This window comes from Neodiprion virginianus, chromosome 4 (assembly GCF_021901495.1).
Source record: "Neodiprion virginianus isolate iyNeoVirg1 chromosome 4, iyNeoVirg1.1, whole genome shotgun sequence".
Taxonomy (NCBI): domain Eukaryota; kingdom Metazoa; phylum Arthropoda; class Insecta; order Hymenoptera; family Diprionidae; genus Neodiprion; species Neodiprion virginianus.
In genome coordinates this window covers 35,197,536-35,216,383 of record NC_060880.1, presented here as the reverse complement: position 1 = coordinate 35,216,383, position 18,848 = coordinate 35,197,536, and the positions used below count along the sequence as shown (strand labels likewise).

Sequence of the window (18,848 nt, the reverse complement as noted above, 5' to 3'; positions counted from 1 at the left end):
TACAACACGTGATAGATTTATGTACGTAATGATAAAAAGTAACACACGAAAAACGAGTACAAAAATTATGAGAATAAGGCGAGCGAGATGACGATAAAATTTACTCACCCTCTGCCAGGAAGTTCCATAATATCAACAGCTACGCTGTTGACATAGAGGCGATCGTTGCACCAGAAAAAGCACAAGGATCGCGGCTGCAGCACGTCCATGTCGTATTCCCACGAAAGCTCAACCCGTCTTATTTTTCCGATATCTCCACTCGCACCCCCGGTGTGCGAGACCACCATTCTCGCCGTTGTTCCATGTTCAAGCTTCATGTATCCGCTACAAGTTTACGAGATGGTTAATCGAACTGTGGCTAAATGTTGAAATCGATCGGATGGTGTGTAAAAAATTTCTGAGCAAACTCGTAGAAATCCATTACGGATTCCCGTATACCTTTCATCGTAAGACTGGAATGAATTCAATTATGGATTGATATACGAGTGCGTCTGAAGATATTTCATAGGATGAGTTTTTCAACTGCTCGGTAAAAATATTAAAGGGGTTGAAAAAAGCGTTACTGAAACGGTTGGTTTCAACGCATACCTTGGGGTGAGGTCCAAGTTGCGGATTACACCGTTATCGGCGTGGAGGGTCGCTTTCATGAAGCCCTGGACCCAGCTTTCAGCTGTCGAAGGTCGCGCGAGGTCGATGGTAATTCTGTAATGTTTTCCTGCGAGCAGACAAGCGATAATTTGGATTAAACGCGATTGAATTATATATTTCGCGGAATCCAAAGTTTCCAACGATATTCTAAACGATTATCACACTCTGGAATTAAGCTTGGCAGTTTATTAACTGTGAACTGGATTAAAATGACAAGCCCGTTGATATTTACAATTATTAGTGATCGACACAAAAGTCAAGTTCGACTTCACATCGAATGCTCGCTAAGTGGCGGCTCGTCTTGACACTAGGAGTCCTTATTACTATCCGAATTACGCACGCAGATACTCAAATATTGTGCTAATGCCGGAATGGATGTGAAGTGGCCAGCTCACCGGTTTCACGGTTACGAAATGTCAACACTCACTGCAGTAAGGTTCTTCCTTGCCGGTAGTGAAGAAGAATCTTGAACCGAGAAGCGGCGTGGTGTCGTCCTGATCTTGACTCTGGTGTTTAAGAAGCGCCGGACTCTTGTCAGCATGATATCCCATCACAGCGCAGCTGAGGCTACTGTTACTTTTGCAAGAAAAGCACTCGCCTCGCATGAAGCTCGAGAAGCTTCCGCATTCGTGAGCAACGTATTGACACTTGGAGTTGATGCTTTCAGTGAAGAGTTTTATTGCACGTACGTGGTTGCACGCTACCAGGACCCTGGAGGCCTCTTCGAGACCTTCGCGGATTAGAGTAAGAGGCAAGGATGGCGTAGTTTCGCTGAGGTCAGTGCAGCCTGGCTGCTCCTTTCCGTTGTTGGGATAAAAGTCGAGGTGCCCGCAGGGCTGGCTCATTCCGTATCCCGGAATACCTTGGGGAAGAAGAGCTGGTCAATCGATTTGGTTACTTCCACATTTTAAGGAGAAGGGATACGTCGGTTCTCGTTATCGACATTCACCTAGGAAGAATATGTTCTTTCCGTCTGTGTGGATGACGTCGACCAGCTTAGCGTCCGAGGGATCGAGCCGCAAGTGATTTGGCATTCCTTGAAAGTAGGGCTCGGCTGGATCCAGTCCGGTTATGCGGCTGATTTGTCCTGCTAATTTTTCGCCCGCGTAACCCGCGGTGTGGGCTCCGAGGCTGTGTCCGATGAGGTGAACGTTTTCCAAGTCGAGTCCGTAGTTTGTCTGGATGTGGATCGTCATGAAATCATCGTTATTTCAGGGGTGCATTCGTTCCATGTTCGTGAGAAATTATTACACGGGGCTTTTGACTTGCCTGGAGATGAGTGACGAGATGTGCTATTTCAAGGCCAACTAGTCGAGTGTTGGCTGTTGCTTGAGTGTAGAGCGGAAGGCTGCCACCCGCCCAGTCCACTATTATCACGTTGTAGTCGGAATGCTTAAGAAGCTCGTTGCGCATCTCCTGTTATCGGTACATTAAAGAACTCGTTGAATTGTGACAGATGTGAAAATAATCACGTTATGGAAATTATTACACTATTTGACCTCATTGAGGAAACAATAAATTTGGCCGAGGTTATTTCTGGAGTCGTTTTCTTAATAGCCAGTTACGTTAGATTTTAACGTTTTGTCTGAAATTGTCATCAGCATGGAATGACAATAAAGTGAAACACAGTTATCGTATCGGTGATGTTTAAAAATCGTAAATAACAACATTAGGAGACACGCAAGTCAGCTTAAGTGCCAAAAGGTATTCAAACCGAGTTGCGCGGGTAGTAATCATTTGGATCATACTATTCCTGATTAATTGATTCAAGGTAAAGAGAAATCAAGAGCCGTACTTATGGACGTGGTTCTACAGTTTACTCACAGATTATGTAGATAGTTCAAAGATTGGATACGCGCAGAAACGCGTTGAATCGATTAATACTGTTATTCTCTAAAAACATTGCGTTACGGTATGCTGGCGTACGATGTACAATATTAAAGATTTTCAGGCCATTAACGTACCCATGCTGGTATTTTTAGTCTCTTCTTTAATCCGCGCGTATAGCTTATTACTTTTAAATGAAGGTAATAAAATTTCTCACTCACCTTCACCCAATTGCTGAGCGGCGTGTCTATGAAACCGTGTATAATGAACTTAGTCTCACGCTTTGGGTCAAAGTTTGAACGTTTGATGGATTTGTCTTTACTTGCAATCAGGACTTGGCCCTGAGAAAGAGGATTTGAATTAGTTAAATCGCCAAGCGATTGTCGGGCTGGTGATGAAACTTACCTCCGTCGGGTTCGCTTTGGTATAAAGAATGAATCTGGTGTTGATGACTTCCCTGGGAAGTGGGAAAACGTTGAATGGTCTGTGAAGCAGGTGGTACCAGCTCCTGGTGATGTTGAGACAGCCAAGATCCTCGTAACACCGTGTTTCGTTTTCGACTGTAATTCGGAAATCACGCGAAGCGTTACACGCATGTTAAAACCACCGTGCTCACAAAGCAGATTGATTGTTACTCACAAAGTAGCCAAGGGATGTTGACCTCAATGCGATCACTGCGCGCCCATTGCCACGGGTCCAGGATTCCGGCATGGCAAATTGCGGGAGCCAGAAAGATTGCTAATGCCAAGACTAACGTCGACCCCATTGAATCCTCGTCAACTCGCTTCTGACCAGCAACGATCCTTCGCATACTGCAACCGCAATTTTCACCTTACAGTTCGCGATGTTATCGTACTATATTAGATTACGGTATTAGATCGTAAAGAATGCTCCGGGGTTGTAAACAGACCGGCGACCGCCTGGGAATTGAATCATTCTTTGCCGAAGTTGTTATTGAAGTTTTGGCTATTTATTAGCTAGCGCGAATGGAGAGGGGATTGCGTTACGTGTCATCGAATGGGGAATTTGGTTGATCTCCGTACAAAGCATCGTCGTGATAGGGCCTCGAAATGTCTTTCGAATATACTTGTATCATATATTTATACGTTCCGATCCGGAGGCTGCGAGTCGTAGATTCGAAGGACTTGGTATAACCAATACGGTTATACTTCACTTTTTACATATAATCGAATCGCGATGTGCCATAATCACTTTCATCGGTCAGTGGCGTCTCGATGCCTTCTCCTCTCGGTAGCTGTTTTTTGCAACGCTAAGTCAAAAATATTTCCAATGCTCCAATGCGTTAAGAATTTGTAAAAGTTTTTGTAAGCAATATCCGCATGAGCTTATCTTAGGGTAATTCCTAATAACTCTGATAAGAAAGGGTTCGAATGGTCGGTACAAGATAATACGCGATAGTTTTAAACTTACACTAATAATAATTACTAACGATTAATAAATATTTCAACTAAATGTCCTTATTATAATGCACGTTAGTTTGAACCGGTGAGCTGCATCAGTATTTTGATATTTTCACAAGATTCACAAAGATGGATCATTATATCGATAGTATAATAAGGTCCTCATTTAAGGTTTACATTTAGAAAATATAAGCGAGCATATAGGTTTGAAAAATTTGAAGAACGATTTGGAATACTTGAATAATCCGATCCTTTACAGTACACTTTGCGGGTATAGATAGAATTGCTGTAAAATGTCATGTGTCGGAGAAAATCTTCAGCAATTTTTCTCTGAAATGTATAAATACGCCAAGACGTTGAGGATTTCATCGTAGCCTGATATTGGGTAGCGTATTTTTCACCATGGGGCATCTGCTCCTTTCTATTTTAAAGTCGAGGATGAATTTTTAATATCACCCAATTTCACTTTTTTCTTTTAGGAATCTATGATTGGTATATTGATTCGTTCGACGCTGAATTGCCTCAGCGCGGTTTCACGATTGTGTAACAGGGAGTTCGATACCTTCGACATCGCGTCGCATATCATTATAATATCGCCAGAAAAAGTTTTTTCCTCAAATGACGTCATTGCCCATTTCATAATTTTAGTAGTTTGGTTTTGGCGACCTTTACTCGTTATCTAACAGCACCCCGGCTTCGACAACCGTTTGACGTTTCACAGGCCATTGACTCTAATCTCCAAGGCACACATTACGAACACTTATGCGTTACGAAATTACCGCCCGTTTCCTGCTGAGGTCTCAGACTCAGAGATAGACGACCTCACCGACGTCATGCGTTATATATTCGATTTGAAAAGTGGTTTAAAAGGTTTCCAAGTCGTTTGTCTTCAAGGAAATTTAGTCCACATTGCGGTTTGCCTCGAGCACAAGTTCGAATGCCGCTACTCGAGATTTGCACAGTAACGCTTGCCGGTGAAAGGATTTCCGTTTTGGACTGTCTGTATACCTACATCGCTTATAGGATAACGGCAGGTCACGCTGTATCGAATTTTAAACGAGCCGTTCGGGGTGTCGGGGGGTTAAATCGAGAAAGTTCTATATGCCGCACTAATACATCTCCGAAGGAATAAATTCTCTATTTCCCGACCCAATTTCATCGGCTGATTTACCGTCATCACTCTACTGTATACTATTTCTAGGTCAGTATATAGTTTACGTCGTAATTCAGGTCAATGCTGGTGCAATGCGATACACTCTGGATAAGCTATCGAATGTGATAAATTCGGCATCTATGCAAATCCCGGGATCTTAATGAGGCTTAATTTTATCTCTGACTAAAAATTCGTGTAGACGTCGATGTGTCACCGTTGAAAAATTTGACTCAACTCTCTTATAGACTAGGTTTTATGTTCCTCTTTATCTAACGAAATTAACGCGGACGCTAAAATGGAACGAGTGTTGTTTTGTACATTATAATATTTCACCACACGACCAAAGGCAAGTGGGGCCGGTTCCGTATTCTTCGAGTTTTTACACAACAAAGCTTCAATTAACTCATATTCGAGAATTTGTTGACCACGTCGGATAGTCAAGCTAGCAAACATGACAAGACTAAATGTGGGATGTAAATAAGGTGTTCGGAGTAACCGAGATTAACATCCCTTGAAACTGCGCAGTCGTGAAGCGTTAAATTTCGGGTACAGTTAAAGCGTGGCTCGATATTTTAATATCGCGGTTGATTCTCGTTGCGATTCGTAATTTTTGCAACTGCACGCGCGGGCTTCGGATCGCGGAACGACCGAGCAGCTTTTAAGTTGTCCGACAGGAATATCGGGCGAGAGCCAAGTTTGCGTTACGGCGGTTTGTTGTTCAAGTTATGTCACGAGAAATTCCTTGAACACAATTTCTCGCGGTCATTTCTCGTTCTGGATCTCACTGGCGCCAAACTTGTCCCACCTTCGGGGCAGCTCCCGCAGGTCTATATAGTAAATGCCTACACAAGATAAGGCGGAGGCGAAGGCTTCGGTGAAAGCCGCGGCTACTCTCTCTGTCTTTCGTTCTGCAGCCAGAGGCAATAGGCAGACGCGTGTTGTTCCTTTCCTCGATTTAAAAACCCGCAGAGCGCGGAGCTTGCGAGACTGTCGTTAAAAAGTTTTTAACAAACCTTGTCGCGAAACGTGATTACAGTAATACTTACTTGCCAGATTTGAGGTACGGCGATTCACTTCGCATATCAATTGCGACCCATTACAGGTATTTTTCGTGCAGTAGAATTGTCCGCTTCTACACGGCCTTCGCGGGTTTTCACCCGGTGCATGACGACCGAGAGAAAAAGAGAGAGGTGCGGAGAAGCCGCGCGGTGTTCGCTATTTCATGGAAGTTCTATCGACTGCGTTATGCAATCGCCGCGGTTTACCAAAAGTATCGAGATTTTTTTTTTTTATCTCCTCAAGAATCGGTGACTATCGGTAAAAAAAAAAAAACATAAATTCGGTACAGTTTAAATCTAAACAAGAGAACCACCAGAATCGACATCAATATCTGTCTACAATAATGAAGAAAACATTTTTCATAATGTCTATAAACGAAAATTTGAGTCTGAATTAATGAGGTGTGTGCAATTGTGTTGAAAAAAAATAGATTTTATCTTACTTTTGTAACAAAATTCGGCATTCCTGTCGTAGTCGATGCAGGTAACGAGCGATAAAAGGGGTAAACGGACTATCAGAAGCATCGTGGTTTAGCAGGTGACGAGGCGATAAAAATATTTGAATACTATACCAATATTAACAGTCCGCTTCCCACGTGGTTGGTAATTCGACGTGACATAATACTTGGTACCTTATGCCGACGTAGATGGTGACACGTATAGTATGGGCGTTGAATTGCATAACGATTCATTGAATCGGTTGACTGCGTTCTCGCCGTCGTGATGCTTGTGTTATATATAATATGTCATCGCGAAATACTGACTTATAAAGTTAATCGTCAAGGCTGTCAACGGCAGGCTGTTGCAGCAGCCACGTGCTCTTTTTGCCAAGCATCGGCCATTATCCTGTAATTGTTTTTCAAATATTTTGTAACCACGCCGATAATGGGTATACCCGATTGCACGCAAACAGGGTGCGTCCAGTGTGCCACATTCACGCCGCTGTTACTTCATTTTCTCGCATTCTGTGCCGATGAGGAGGAAAAAACTAATGAAAAAAAGAAACGTTGCACAGAACCGGACATTAAGCGTAATATCTGAAATTATTCATAACAATGATCATTGAACATGTATGAGGCACGTGTGTATTTCAGATGAATAACGTACGAGGAGCGGTCACTCGAACGAATTTGTAAGATTAACAATCACCGAATGCTACATCACATCACACACAACAATCGTTTCAAGTTTAAAAGTTCTTCCGAACAATATTCCAAATCCTTTAACATTCTACGACGACTTGACACTCTGTGTAGTATGTAACTGTAAAATATATTGTTTTGATCGAGCGACGATTGCGATATCGATTGCAGACGGTGATTGTTATGTTATTGAAATTGCAAAACTGGCCATGGGGCAGGCGGTACTGTAATAGAATTAAAAGCTGAAGTACCCGATACCATCATTACCGAGGAGAAATTGATCGGTTTTTAATTATACTTCACTCCGATGACGCCAAATCTGACCTTCAACGATACTTACTCGCGTGCCACAAGTTCTTCAAGCGAGCATGCGGTTATTTCGATACAGCCAACCATAGATACGTTGGACTTACAAAATTGTTTACAGGAAAATTGTCTACCCGTTATACGTGCATACGAAAAGGCTTTTAATTACTACATCACGTGATATGAAAATCGTGAGAATTGTGCTCCCGCTAATTGATTATATACCTATCAGAAATAAAACTTGGCGACAATCGAGCGTTTCTCTTTCAATTTTCAGTTCCAAAATCATCTCGACACCTCCGCTGAGAGCTCGATGTCTGCACCAAATATAACACGTTAAATTTCCCCGGACCTCAACTATAATTCATTACGTTTTCATAGGTTTGGTAAGCCATTTACCAGGTAACTTCCAAGTAGGTATACATTCGAATCTCTTTGAAAACTTCTGTGCACGATCGATTTTTTAACCACGATTCGATTAAATCATCCGCACGCACACGTTTCGCATTCGGTAGTTAACTGGCGTTCTTTCACTTTTTGGATTTGCATTTGGATCCGCATTTGCGATCGAGCGATTGCTGACCGACTGTCTCGAAATTCCACTTCCTGGACATGCTGCAGCAAAATCAACACTTGGGTATCACGTCTGTGCCAGTGGGTCTCTGTACATCGGAACCACACACGCCGTCCAACCTATAAATGGCTCAATTATGATAATATCGAACATTAAGGTGAACAGCTATAATACACGCGAGTTCGTCGTTCATTAATCATTACACACCCATACCTACGCCTGCAACAGCCAACATGTCGGACAGAATAAATGCTCATTATATTACTTTTCACCGCAGTATCGTACAGCGACAGGTCGATTTTTATAACCCGTTCTCTTATGGCTGTGACTAAGAGCTGCCAACGCGCACCTTATACCTAGACCTTAACGACCTTGCACTCTATAATTACGTCGTACAATAACCTCGAGCTCGGAAAATCCAATTTCTAATTATTTACAACAGACGTATTCCTATACTACGTAGTTTGTAATCGAGTGTGTTACAACGTGTCTCGTTACTTGCCCGCTCTATTTCAGTCCGCGTTCCCGTCCGCGGGAATTCTCCTCCCCTACAGCCCCAAGAGCGGAAAGTTATCGAGCGGCTACTGCAACGCTGCAGGAAGAAAGACGCTCGCTTCTAACTGACCAGCACTTTTCTCGCACTCTGTTCGCTGGGTCGGCTTCGCTTTCATATCGCTATTTATGCACGCGTGGAGCCGTCGCACGCGCGTGCAAAATGCGCAAGCTGATAATGAGGATGAAACGATCGTATGCGATAAATTTTCTACTTTAGCTACAAAGTAAGCACAATTATTCATGATGCGTGTTCATTGCACATGTATATATTATATATCCTGCAGATAAATACTGAAACGCAACGGTATGTATAATCAAATGTACTTGTGCAGACAAAAACATGCGCAAAGCGGAAAGCAAAGAACCGTAGGCGCGTGTAAATAGCATGCATTACGCCTGATTATACGTGAGATGATTTAAGGTTGCGGCGAATTACGGTGAAACACCAGGAAGTCACGTTTATAGAGAGTTTAGTGCATTAATCGTTCTATTCGTGCCAGCATTTAACGGTTAATGGAAAACATCCAGTCACTTTTCATGGGTGAAGGATCGCTGCACGAGGGTGAGTTGTTCGTTTATAAAACAATGACAAAATACCGCAACACAAGTTCGTCTTGATGCACATCAAGGAGACAAAGCTTGCAGAGATTATATGCAACCTATGATATACGCGTATCTGATTCGAAAGGTCAACGGAAGTTACAAATTCCGTCATACGCTGCTCTGAAGAATAAAGGAACCTAGTCACTGTGCGGTGGAAAAAACTGATTTCCGATCGATCTTTTGTCCGATCGTTGAATGGAACACTTGACGTCGATGACAAATCAATCGCCGCAGAGATAAGAAGCTGTAATTTGCACCGCGGTTGTATTATAATTTGCAGAACGTTGAATCGTTCGATGAGGTGCGAATATTGGTACGTTTAATCTAAGTAAGTTGGTCAGGCACATTCCACGAATAATTATCACCATTCCATATTCATGACCCGTAACTTCAGTCACGCACTGTATACGGTACACTTAGCTTCGCGCCTTGTACATAATGTATGTATAAGTGTACATGCAGGTATATACGTACAGTTTTCACAAATGAATGAACTTTGAGATCGATCCAACGATATCTACTACGAAGGATTTCTCACATCTATACTCAATAAGAAAAGAACAGAATACGCACGAAATTGGCACAAGTCACGACTTGTGTTTTTTTAACCAGCAAACACTATTCAAACTTTTTTTATAAATTTCAATCCTTTCCTTTCCAAGAGTCTCACGCGTTCTCCGATTCGACATTCACTCCAACAAATTCCTGTCTCGATATTGGGGAAACTTTATAACTGTAAACAATTAGTGTAATATATGTGAGAGTTTGATCGCTGACCCACTGAACGATCGTTGTGTCCATATATTGTACCATGTAATGTCAATTCTGCGTTTTGCGAAATGTTCGAATTGTGTTCGAGTCGTTTCTGGAAAACTGACTCACAAGGTCGACACACGATTCGGATTTAAACGTTCGCTGATTTTTCCTTGTTTTCCGACCTTTTTTTCTGTACTTTTAAAAACGTTGACATTGCATTACTTATTGATAGAAAGTATAACGTTAAATGTACTAGAAGATACGAAGTTTTCGTTGGCATACCTACGTATGGATATTTTTACTGTCAAAACAATTACCATCTGTATATGTAAATAAGAACTGTCAAATGCCAAAAAATATTTTCGAAACTTTCGAGCGAGCGGATAGTGAGGTAGAAGAAACAAGGACATCTAGTTTCAAGATATTCGCTATAATTTGAATAATTTAAACATTTCATTGATCACCAAGTTTCGCCAAATTTTCAAGAACAACCGTAAGTGGGTATGTTCTGAAATTCTTTGATATTTCTTCAGGCTTTTTAGACACAATTTTCCACCTTGTGACCGTTCTGACTTCCGGTGAAATTAAGTTTCGTAAACGAGCCCCGGGTGTATATTCGTAAGTTTTGCAGAGATGTTTTTCAATAGCTTCATATCGTCGGGCAAGGATTTAAAAAACCAATTTCGTTTCACGGACACCTCGGATCGTTTGTTTGTTCGATCGTGCGCAGGCGCCACATATGTTTTAATCGAAAGTGGTCGGAATTCGGGCGAGAAGCAAGAGAGGGGAAGGCGGACTGACCCGCAGGCATTTCACCAGGTAACCAAGTCGCTGTTAAATAATTATTATTTGAAAAGGGAGAGTGAGAAGGTGTACCTTTGTGACGGGGCCCAGCCGTGGCTGAGAGTTAAGAACTGTCCCAGATTTCGCGTCCTTCCCGCCGGCAATGCTGTTTCGCTTCCTGTACTGCCGGTATATCACTGACTACACACACTACACACCACAAACCGTAAAACGCAATCGAACTTCCTCGACGAGTTCGTTACTCGGATTGAAATTATTTGCAGGATAAATATCGAATACGTCGCGAAACTTTATGCCTATAGAATTGATCAAATATTATAAGCTCGATTGATTTAGTTTGTGTAAATTGGTCAAAATCACACTCGTATAGCCGTCGTATACGATGAGTTGCAGTAGAGTTAATGCACGCGGTGAAACTTCCGGTAAATATTTAATCCCAGAAGCACGTTATGTTATGCACGCGTATTTTGCCACTAAAGTCAGAATGTACTCTTTTCTTTTCCTCTTTCAAAAAATAATAATTTACGTATTATTACCGACGAAAAGGAGGAGCTTATATCACTCGGTTGGTTGTAATTAGCTTAAATTGCGGTGTAATTTATTGCGAAGTTTTCTCGTAAAATGATGCACGATCTGCACGAATCGATATGCGGAGTTTGTAAAGCGCGGATAGTTCGCCAAGTCTCGAGGTATAATATCGTACCTACACGCGGTCGATTCGCTTAACGAGTCGTAGTTGCAGTTACTCGTTCGGGATTAAGGAGGAAATAAATTTCGAATGGAAGTACCTCTGGAGAAAGGTTCAAGTGGATGGATCAACGCACTTCCTGCATGCTCGTCCGTCTATAATTCAGGCAGTCGCTACGTTGTCGGGTATAATTAGGTAGGAAGCGTGACCCAAGTACGAAGTGTGCCTTCGCCGTTATTACATTTACGAAGAAATCCTACTATGATTGTTCGTATCAAGCATAGAAATGTGTGTGCACGCAAGATCCAAGACTCGAGTATTTATCAAATTATTATATTTACAGACTACGAAGATGGTGTTGAAAAAATGAAAAATGCAAATAGAAACTACCGGAATCATAATCAAAAGCTTGGATATCGATGCGTCGTTTCGAATTGCTTCAAAATGGTCGGATACGTGATGGATTCGTTTCGTTTCACTCTGTGATTACTAATTTTATTCAAAAGACTAATTTCTAGAAATTTACTGAAACAATTTTTTGTTTTTCATGTACCTAGTTAAAGCTTTTGTTTACAATTCCAGTATTTCATATTTTTATATTTTCAAAGAACTCTCTGGAACTTCGTGATATAATAATATGAGAAATACCCGATGTACGACAATCTCGCGATGAAATTAATGAAACGTACCGATTTTTAACCTAATCTCCGAGCTGATTTGGAATATGCACGAGTGTAACGAACATATTATGCTCTCATACAATTTCTACAATGCTTCTTGTACCTCAGGTTCATCACTTTGAAGAAGGAGAAGAGAAAATGATTCTCCTCACCCGCGAGAATCCGCGAAGTCATCTCGATTATCTCGCATAGCGTGCGTTCGTAGATTTTAGATTTCCTTTTCTTTTTTCAGTCATTTTATTACCTCTTTTTCTGTGCTCATACTCATTTGTGTGCGTATTTATTTTCTTTTCTCTTTCTCTCTCTCTCTCTCTCTCTCTCTCTCTCTCTTTCTCTCTCTCGCACTCTTTCTTCGTTGCGTAAGAACGATCGAGCACCTTTCTCCCCTGTTTTCTTCCTCCAAGGTATATAGGTATAGAGTAGTTCATTCGTTGTGCAACGCACGAACGTAAATTTGCCTTCGCGAACAGAGGTATATAAACCTCATGCAATATTATACACCAGGGTATGAACAAAGCTCTCCTTTTTTAATTCATTTCTATTTTTTACACTTTTTTCTCACGTACGAACCATTAACGATTGCCGGATTATTACTAATTATTTTACGTTCGCTGCACGCTCTTCGAAAGACAAAGAAGAAAATATAGAGATACAAAAAAATTGCAGCAAAAAACGTAGACAGTTGATTCAACGCATTCCATCATTCGCAGTTACGTCAATGCCTATAACAAGCTCCGATCTCATAATTAAAGCATTTTAACATTCATCGCATCAACGACGCCTCAATTACTTCCTCGTTAAGACATACACATATTTACGAATAAGCCTCCACTAATCTTTTTTTCGTGCTGAGGATTCACCTTTCTCAAATTTCACCACGAATGCGTGAAAACGTAATTCGGGTCCCTAATTACGTTACGCGATGATGATCGGATCAACAAACGATTACGTAATCGCGCAAAGCCACTGCAGTTGTATTACGCGGCACAAGTCGAATCCTCACTTTCTGCGGTAAACTGACCGCGGTCAACTTTTTCTTTTCTTTTTTTTTTTTCTTGTAGCTATCTGCAATAAAATTACCGCAATATTTCGTAACAACTGGATATGCCAGTTCGAGATTCGATCCCTCCCGTGACATCTTCTTACACAGTAAATTCTGGTTCGATTCGAAATCGTACTCTTTCGTTCGTTCATCCAGTTTCGATGATTTCCGTATTGTAGATGTTGCGGACTAACAATTTTAAGAATTAATCTCACGCGCGGACAGCTCTTGCATTATGCATTGTGTAAGTCAATGGCGCGGGAACGCGCTAGAATTTTGAAAATCCGTACACGTATTTCTCTACGAGGTATATATTTCGCGTTTTTGTTCGTTGTCATCGTTATTCTCGGATTTCAAATTGCGGGTTTCGTCTATTCGGATTTACTCATCGTTCGATAATTCTTATGCTAGAACAGAGAACTGAAAAACGTCTTACCATCAAATTTTTGCATGCAAAAATGCGGATTTAAGCACAAACCGAGTCACGTGACGTGTCTCGGACGTATTTCAGACTACCTTTCCATTTTTCCAAAGAACACGCAAATTCGATTCTCTTCGTCATAATATACTACTCAACATGTATTCTCTTCAAAACGTTTGCTCGTTAAAATCGTAATTCGATGAATGTAAAGGCACTTCAAGTTTTAGCATGCACATAATTATTGCTGTAATGTGATTCAATATTTTTCAATTTCGAATGTATAGCTCCAAGGAGTGTGCGGAGCTCACTTGTTGATTCAACTTTAAATCGTTAATTTTTATCGCTTTCATCTACGCCAGACTAAATTTACCACCAAATCGATGAGCACGGTGATAACAGAACGAATCTTCCGCACTTCTGCACCTCACTTCAACGACACTTGTTGCTTGAAAAAAAAAAAAAAAATAACTGCGAACACTTTATAACAACTTTGCTACCAATCCAGGTATTCGTTCGTTGAAAATGGAGGATAAAATTTGCATAAGACAATTTATAAATTTACTTATGCAATTACCGCTCGAACATATACCTGCAAAGGCGATGGAAAAATATTCAATTAGAATTCTGCATATAGTCAGAAAAATAAATCAAGTACGGTATATTCGGATATTTTCAAATTGACATTCGCTAGCTGGTATGCAATGTCGATTATATCTTCTTGAACATGTAACTGTAAATCACAAAGCAATAAATCAACTAACAAAAAGCATTCCTCGTTCAACTTTTCACATTTATAATAATAATAATAATAATAATAATAATAATAATAATAATAATAATAATATATTTCCAATTTTACATGGCAAATTGCTTCGAGTGACCATGCACGGCGAAAGTTATAATCCATCTGTCCATGTAATAAAATGCGTACAATATAATTTATCATCGAACTTGATTGGACCAATGGACAGTGACTTCCTTTCTGTTTCCTCGGTATGAGTTTGCCGGCGGGTGAGTTTCTATCATAATCACGGTCATTTGCGAATCGTACCGTACACACTCTATTCAGCTCTGCATCTCAACGGATGCTCAAGCTTCCGGTTGCATTTTTATTACGCGCTGACTTTGTGCGCCTTGTATAATTTCATTTTCAATTGTTTACATTGTTTGACGTGACAGGTAAAAATGCTGTAAACGCCGAACTTTCACGGCAAACATTTTTAATTACGTTCCTCTGTTTATGTAATACAATAATTGTCTTGCTACGATTACACCTACAGCGATGACGAAGTTTTCTGAAACTTTATCAGCAGCATGCGTATCTCATCGAACAAGATCGAGGGATTTTTCCCGATGAGGATTGAAACTGTGGTAAGGCAGGGTAAATTGCCAGTAATCTAGAGCAACGAAATGAGCCGATGATCGATAAAGTCAGTCAGAAAACTACTAGAAAAAGGTTTGTGTCTTGGCTAAGTGTCGGTAACTGCGTAACTGTGTATGTGTTGGTAACTACGGGTCGCGTTCGGTGACCAAGTTATAGATAGCGGCTAATTCACAGCACCGGTTGTTGAAGGACGTCGTCGGAGCGTCTGTTATCGGGGCCTTTAGCTTTCCATCGGCCTTTACACTGACCCACATACAAAGCAATAACTGACGCCGTGGCTAGCCGGGTATCACCACGTGGTTGTAAGGTAGGTTATAAGCGCAGGCAGGATTATATTAATTTACATGCTACATTTATCCACGTGATTATTCCTTATACGCAGCTTCTCGGAAGATTTTATTCTATTGTTAATAATTTTGTAAATTTATGCAATTACTGTAAAATATAGAAAGGCGAATCGCGTTACTAAATTAGTTTTTACATCTCATCTGGACTGATCAATTAGAAGGCATAACAATACACGTTGTTCGATTGAAAAAATTGTTACACGGTAATTAAAGTTCAGTATGTATAATCTGACGTCAGAAATCATGCGGATACCGGCCGTTTCCTTGATCTCAAAATATCGAGGAGACAAAAGAAATAAACGGAATTCGTGTCTTACCTAATCGTCAAAAGTTGTTTCATCCTGATTAGCACGAATGAATCTACGACAAGAGCAATAATCGTAATAATTATTTTGAATTGGATTTAAATTAGATGCGAGTGGGATTTTTTTGTGATCATAAATTTATTTCCATAGTACTTAAACAATTTTTGTTCTACGAACATACGACCACGTTATTAGCACTTACGCCTGACACAGTTTAATGCATCTCTGAAGACATCCGTTGTGATCACCTTATACGCTGCCTTCACAACGAGCAATGGCGCGTACCTGTATTTAAATATGTTTATTAGCGACGCTGTGCTAGCTCCGTTCGTATTTGTGGTCGCGGTTTAACGTTCTCGCCATATAACGTATAATAACTGAAAAAATAATACTCTCGATTGCGTATGTTCGATAATAATTGAAAATTTTCTCTCAGAGACATAAACGTTCGCCTACACGCGTGCTGTGAATGTCTGCGAAATCAAACGCGCATCTCATTGTCAGGATTTGATTCGATTAATTCTTTTTCCACGTCATTTATATTGAAGTTACAAATATCGTGAACAAGTGACTGCATAATTACGGAATAACAGCGATAGAAAAATTGATCGAATTGCACAAGCGTAAACGCCAGGATAAGGTGTAAGCGATATCATTAGTGATTCAAGAATATTTATGAATCTTTAATTAATCTGTGGAAAATAACGGTTGCACGTCATAATATTTGTCAATGCCGATCGTAGCCGTAAGCAATTCTCGACGAATCGTCTCTCCGTATTTGGTCGGAAAATTTAAATCATCCGCTGGCGAATCGCTGCCATGCGTCTTCTTCGCTGCGTAAGTGCCTGTCCGACCCGACGACTCTATTATGCGATGATACGATCTCGGAAACAGCACGTGTCAGATTTTCCACCGTAATCGCGATGCTGACGGCCTGGCTCGATTCCCGTCAGTAATTCCGGAATGCGACACAGGCAAACTACTCGTTATTCGTCATCCAAAAGAAACACCACCTCCGGGCTTTTGGATACGCTTTGCTAACGTGTGAATAATTGCTTGGAGAGCCGGACGCGGAAGCGCAAGTTTGTACATAAATATACATATAATCCATCCATCGCTATCACGCCATGTATTAAACACGCGGGTATAATTCTTTTAGTAACAACACTGCTGCAAGTCGGCATAACAGTGCATTCTCGAAAAATTAAATACGACGTTTTCTGCTAATTTTCACAAAAAAATTTCAACGTTTTGTCGCCTTGCATCGTAATCATCTTCTCGCTGTGATCACGCGACTGCGGTAAAGTTGCAAAGATGACAAAATTAACCGCGCTATCTGTAGACGATTTTTAACCAGCACTGAGCTGTAAATCATAAGTACTAATCACCATCTTTTCTTCGTTTTAATTTGTTTCTATTACTTATTAGTCAAGTCTTGAATAATTAGAAGGTCAGAAAAATTGTTATATATGTATTTATACCGATAACGTGTTACTATCCTATTTTCTCCTCCTTTTTTTTACTTTATTACTATCATCGTATTTATCATACTTATATTTGAAATTTATTTTCCCCACATAAGATAAGTTTGTGAATTATAACTATGTGCAAATGAGAAAGCAAAACGCGAGCTGACATTCCCATGTTATACACAGCTATAATTTACATGTTTCAGAACGATCGGCAAACCGGCTCACGATCGTGAGTCTTATTTCATTACAGCCGTAGCGTTAGCAAAAACTTTAACGCGCATACCTTGCAGCTGTAATTTTCACCGCATCCTAATATTCGTCTCCTCCATCGGCCGTCGAGAGTTCGTGTTTGCTCAAAAGGCACGTACGCGTATATCATAAAGAAAGGCTTGCGGAATGATAGAAATGCCTGGAGGTTCATCGACGGCCGACCGGAGGGGAATTACGTAAGGTCTAAATAACATGTGGTGATATAAACAAGGAATGCTTCCACCGGATTACCGCTATAAGCACCGACAAATTAATTACTTCTTTATACAATGAAACGCAATTACCTGATTACCGCAAGTTTGTAGTTAATTATGTCTATACGACTTTCAGGCATGTGTGAAACGAGTTTCTGCCCCGTACGCCGAGCCTCGATTACGCGAACGTCGCAGATTTCCTACTTTGCTACTCGCAGGCTTCCCTATCATTTCTCCAACACTTAAAACAGTCAGATCGATCGATCTATACGCAAGTATTATGTACATGCATAGGTGTATACACGCATTATATATTTATATATATATATATATATATATATATATATATATGTATAATATATATATATGTGTGTGTGTGTGTGCGTATATACAGGTAACCTATAGCCTTGCTCGCGGAGAAAGTCTAGCAGTTCGTATAGGCACCTGTAATGCTGCATGCTTTGACTCTGCCTATATGGACTCAAAAATTGTACGCATGCTTTACAGGTACTTGTTACATGTGCCTGGGTTTATATCAATCTTTCACCGATCGAAATCATACAGAAATCGGACTTGCACGAGAAACATTTTAAACGATGCCCGACATAATTCGATAGCATCTCTGATCGTTGAGATTCGGAAGCTTTGACGCGCAAAGTTCGCAACATAACAATTGGAGCAAGACTTGAGGATTATGGGATTTTACGATTACAGGCAAGGACCGGTTCGTCTGATAAACACGCGCGTTTGTAGTCACGTGACAACAGTAAATTATAAATATAAGAAATCAAATAAAACGGGGGTTGTAAATTATTTCCACATACATAAATGGGTAAAAAATATTCTGGGACAAATAATAACCGATTACCGGTGCGGGATTAACGTCGGAGAATGAGTGGAGTTGAAAGGCACGTGCCGAGCACGAACCCCGGTTAGGTTTTTTTCGCCGATGTATGGAGTGTGCAGGTAGAGGTACGTGTAATAATCCGACTCACTTTTAGCCGCAGTCAAGACTTCATCCCTCGGCCACAACGATGCCGACATACGTCAGGGGCCTTTGACAAGCCGGGTCGCGACGATCGGATCAATAATTGTATCACCTGCACTGTATAATTATGCTAGAAGCACGCCGTGTTCATAGCTTGTACAAGTTCCGTTTGTGACCGACCGTAGTGAGGCCAAGCAGCGAACTGCTTTC

At 40.8% G+C, this 18,848-nt stretch overlaps 1 protein-coding gene across 3 annotated transcripts in view; it reads right to left on the bottom strand.

The window, feature by feature from the left end:
- Window positions 1-18,848, bottom strand: part of LOC124303033 (pancreatic triacylglycerol lipase-like) — a 19,845-nt gene extending 997 nt beyond the window's left edge. The window contains exons 1-9 of one of the 3 annotated variants that reach the window (XM_046759742.1): window positions 18,646-18,848; window positions 3,115-3,287; window positions 2,881-3,035; window positions 2,697-2,816; window positions 1,918-2,064; window positions 1,598-1,826; window positions 1,076-1,525; window positions 589-715; window positions 109-324 (exon numbers count right to left, since the gene is read on the bottom strand). In XM_046759742.1, coding sequence (XP_046615698.1) covers window positions 109-324; window positions 589-715; window positions 1,076-1,525; window positions 1,598-1,826; window positions 1,918-2,064; window positions 2,697-2,816; window positions 2,881-3,035; window positions 3,115-3,286 — 1,616 coding nt within the window. In that variant the 5' untranslated portion in view covers window position 3,287; window positions 18,646-18,848. Of the gene's footprint in view, window positions 1-108; window positions 325-588; window positions 716-1,075; window positions 1,526-1,597; window positions 1,827-1,917; window positions 2,065-2,696; window positions 2,817-2,880; window positions 3,036-3,114; window positions 3,288-6,550; window positions 6,583-18,645 lie in introns of those variants that run through there. The other 2 variants (XM_046759744.1, XM_046759743.1) reach the window with 2 other exon arrangements.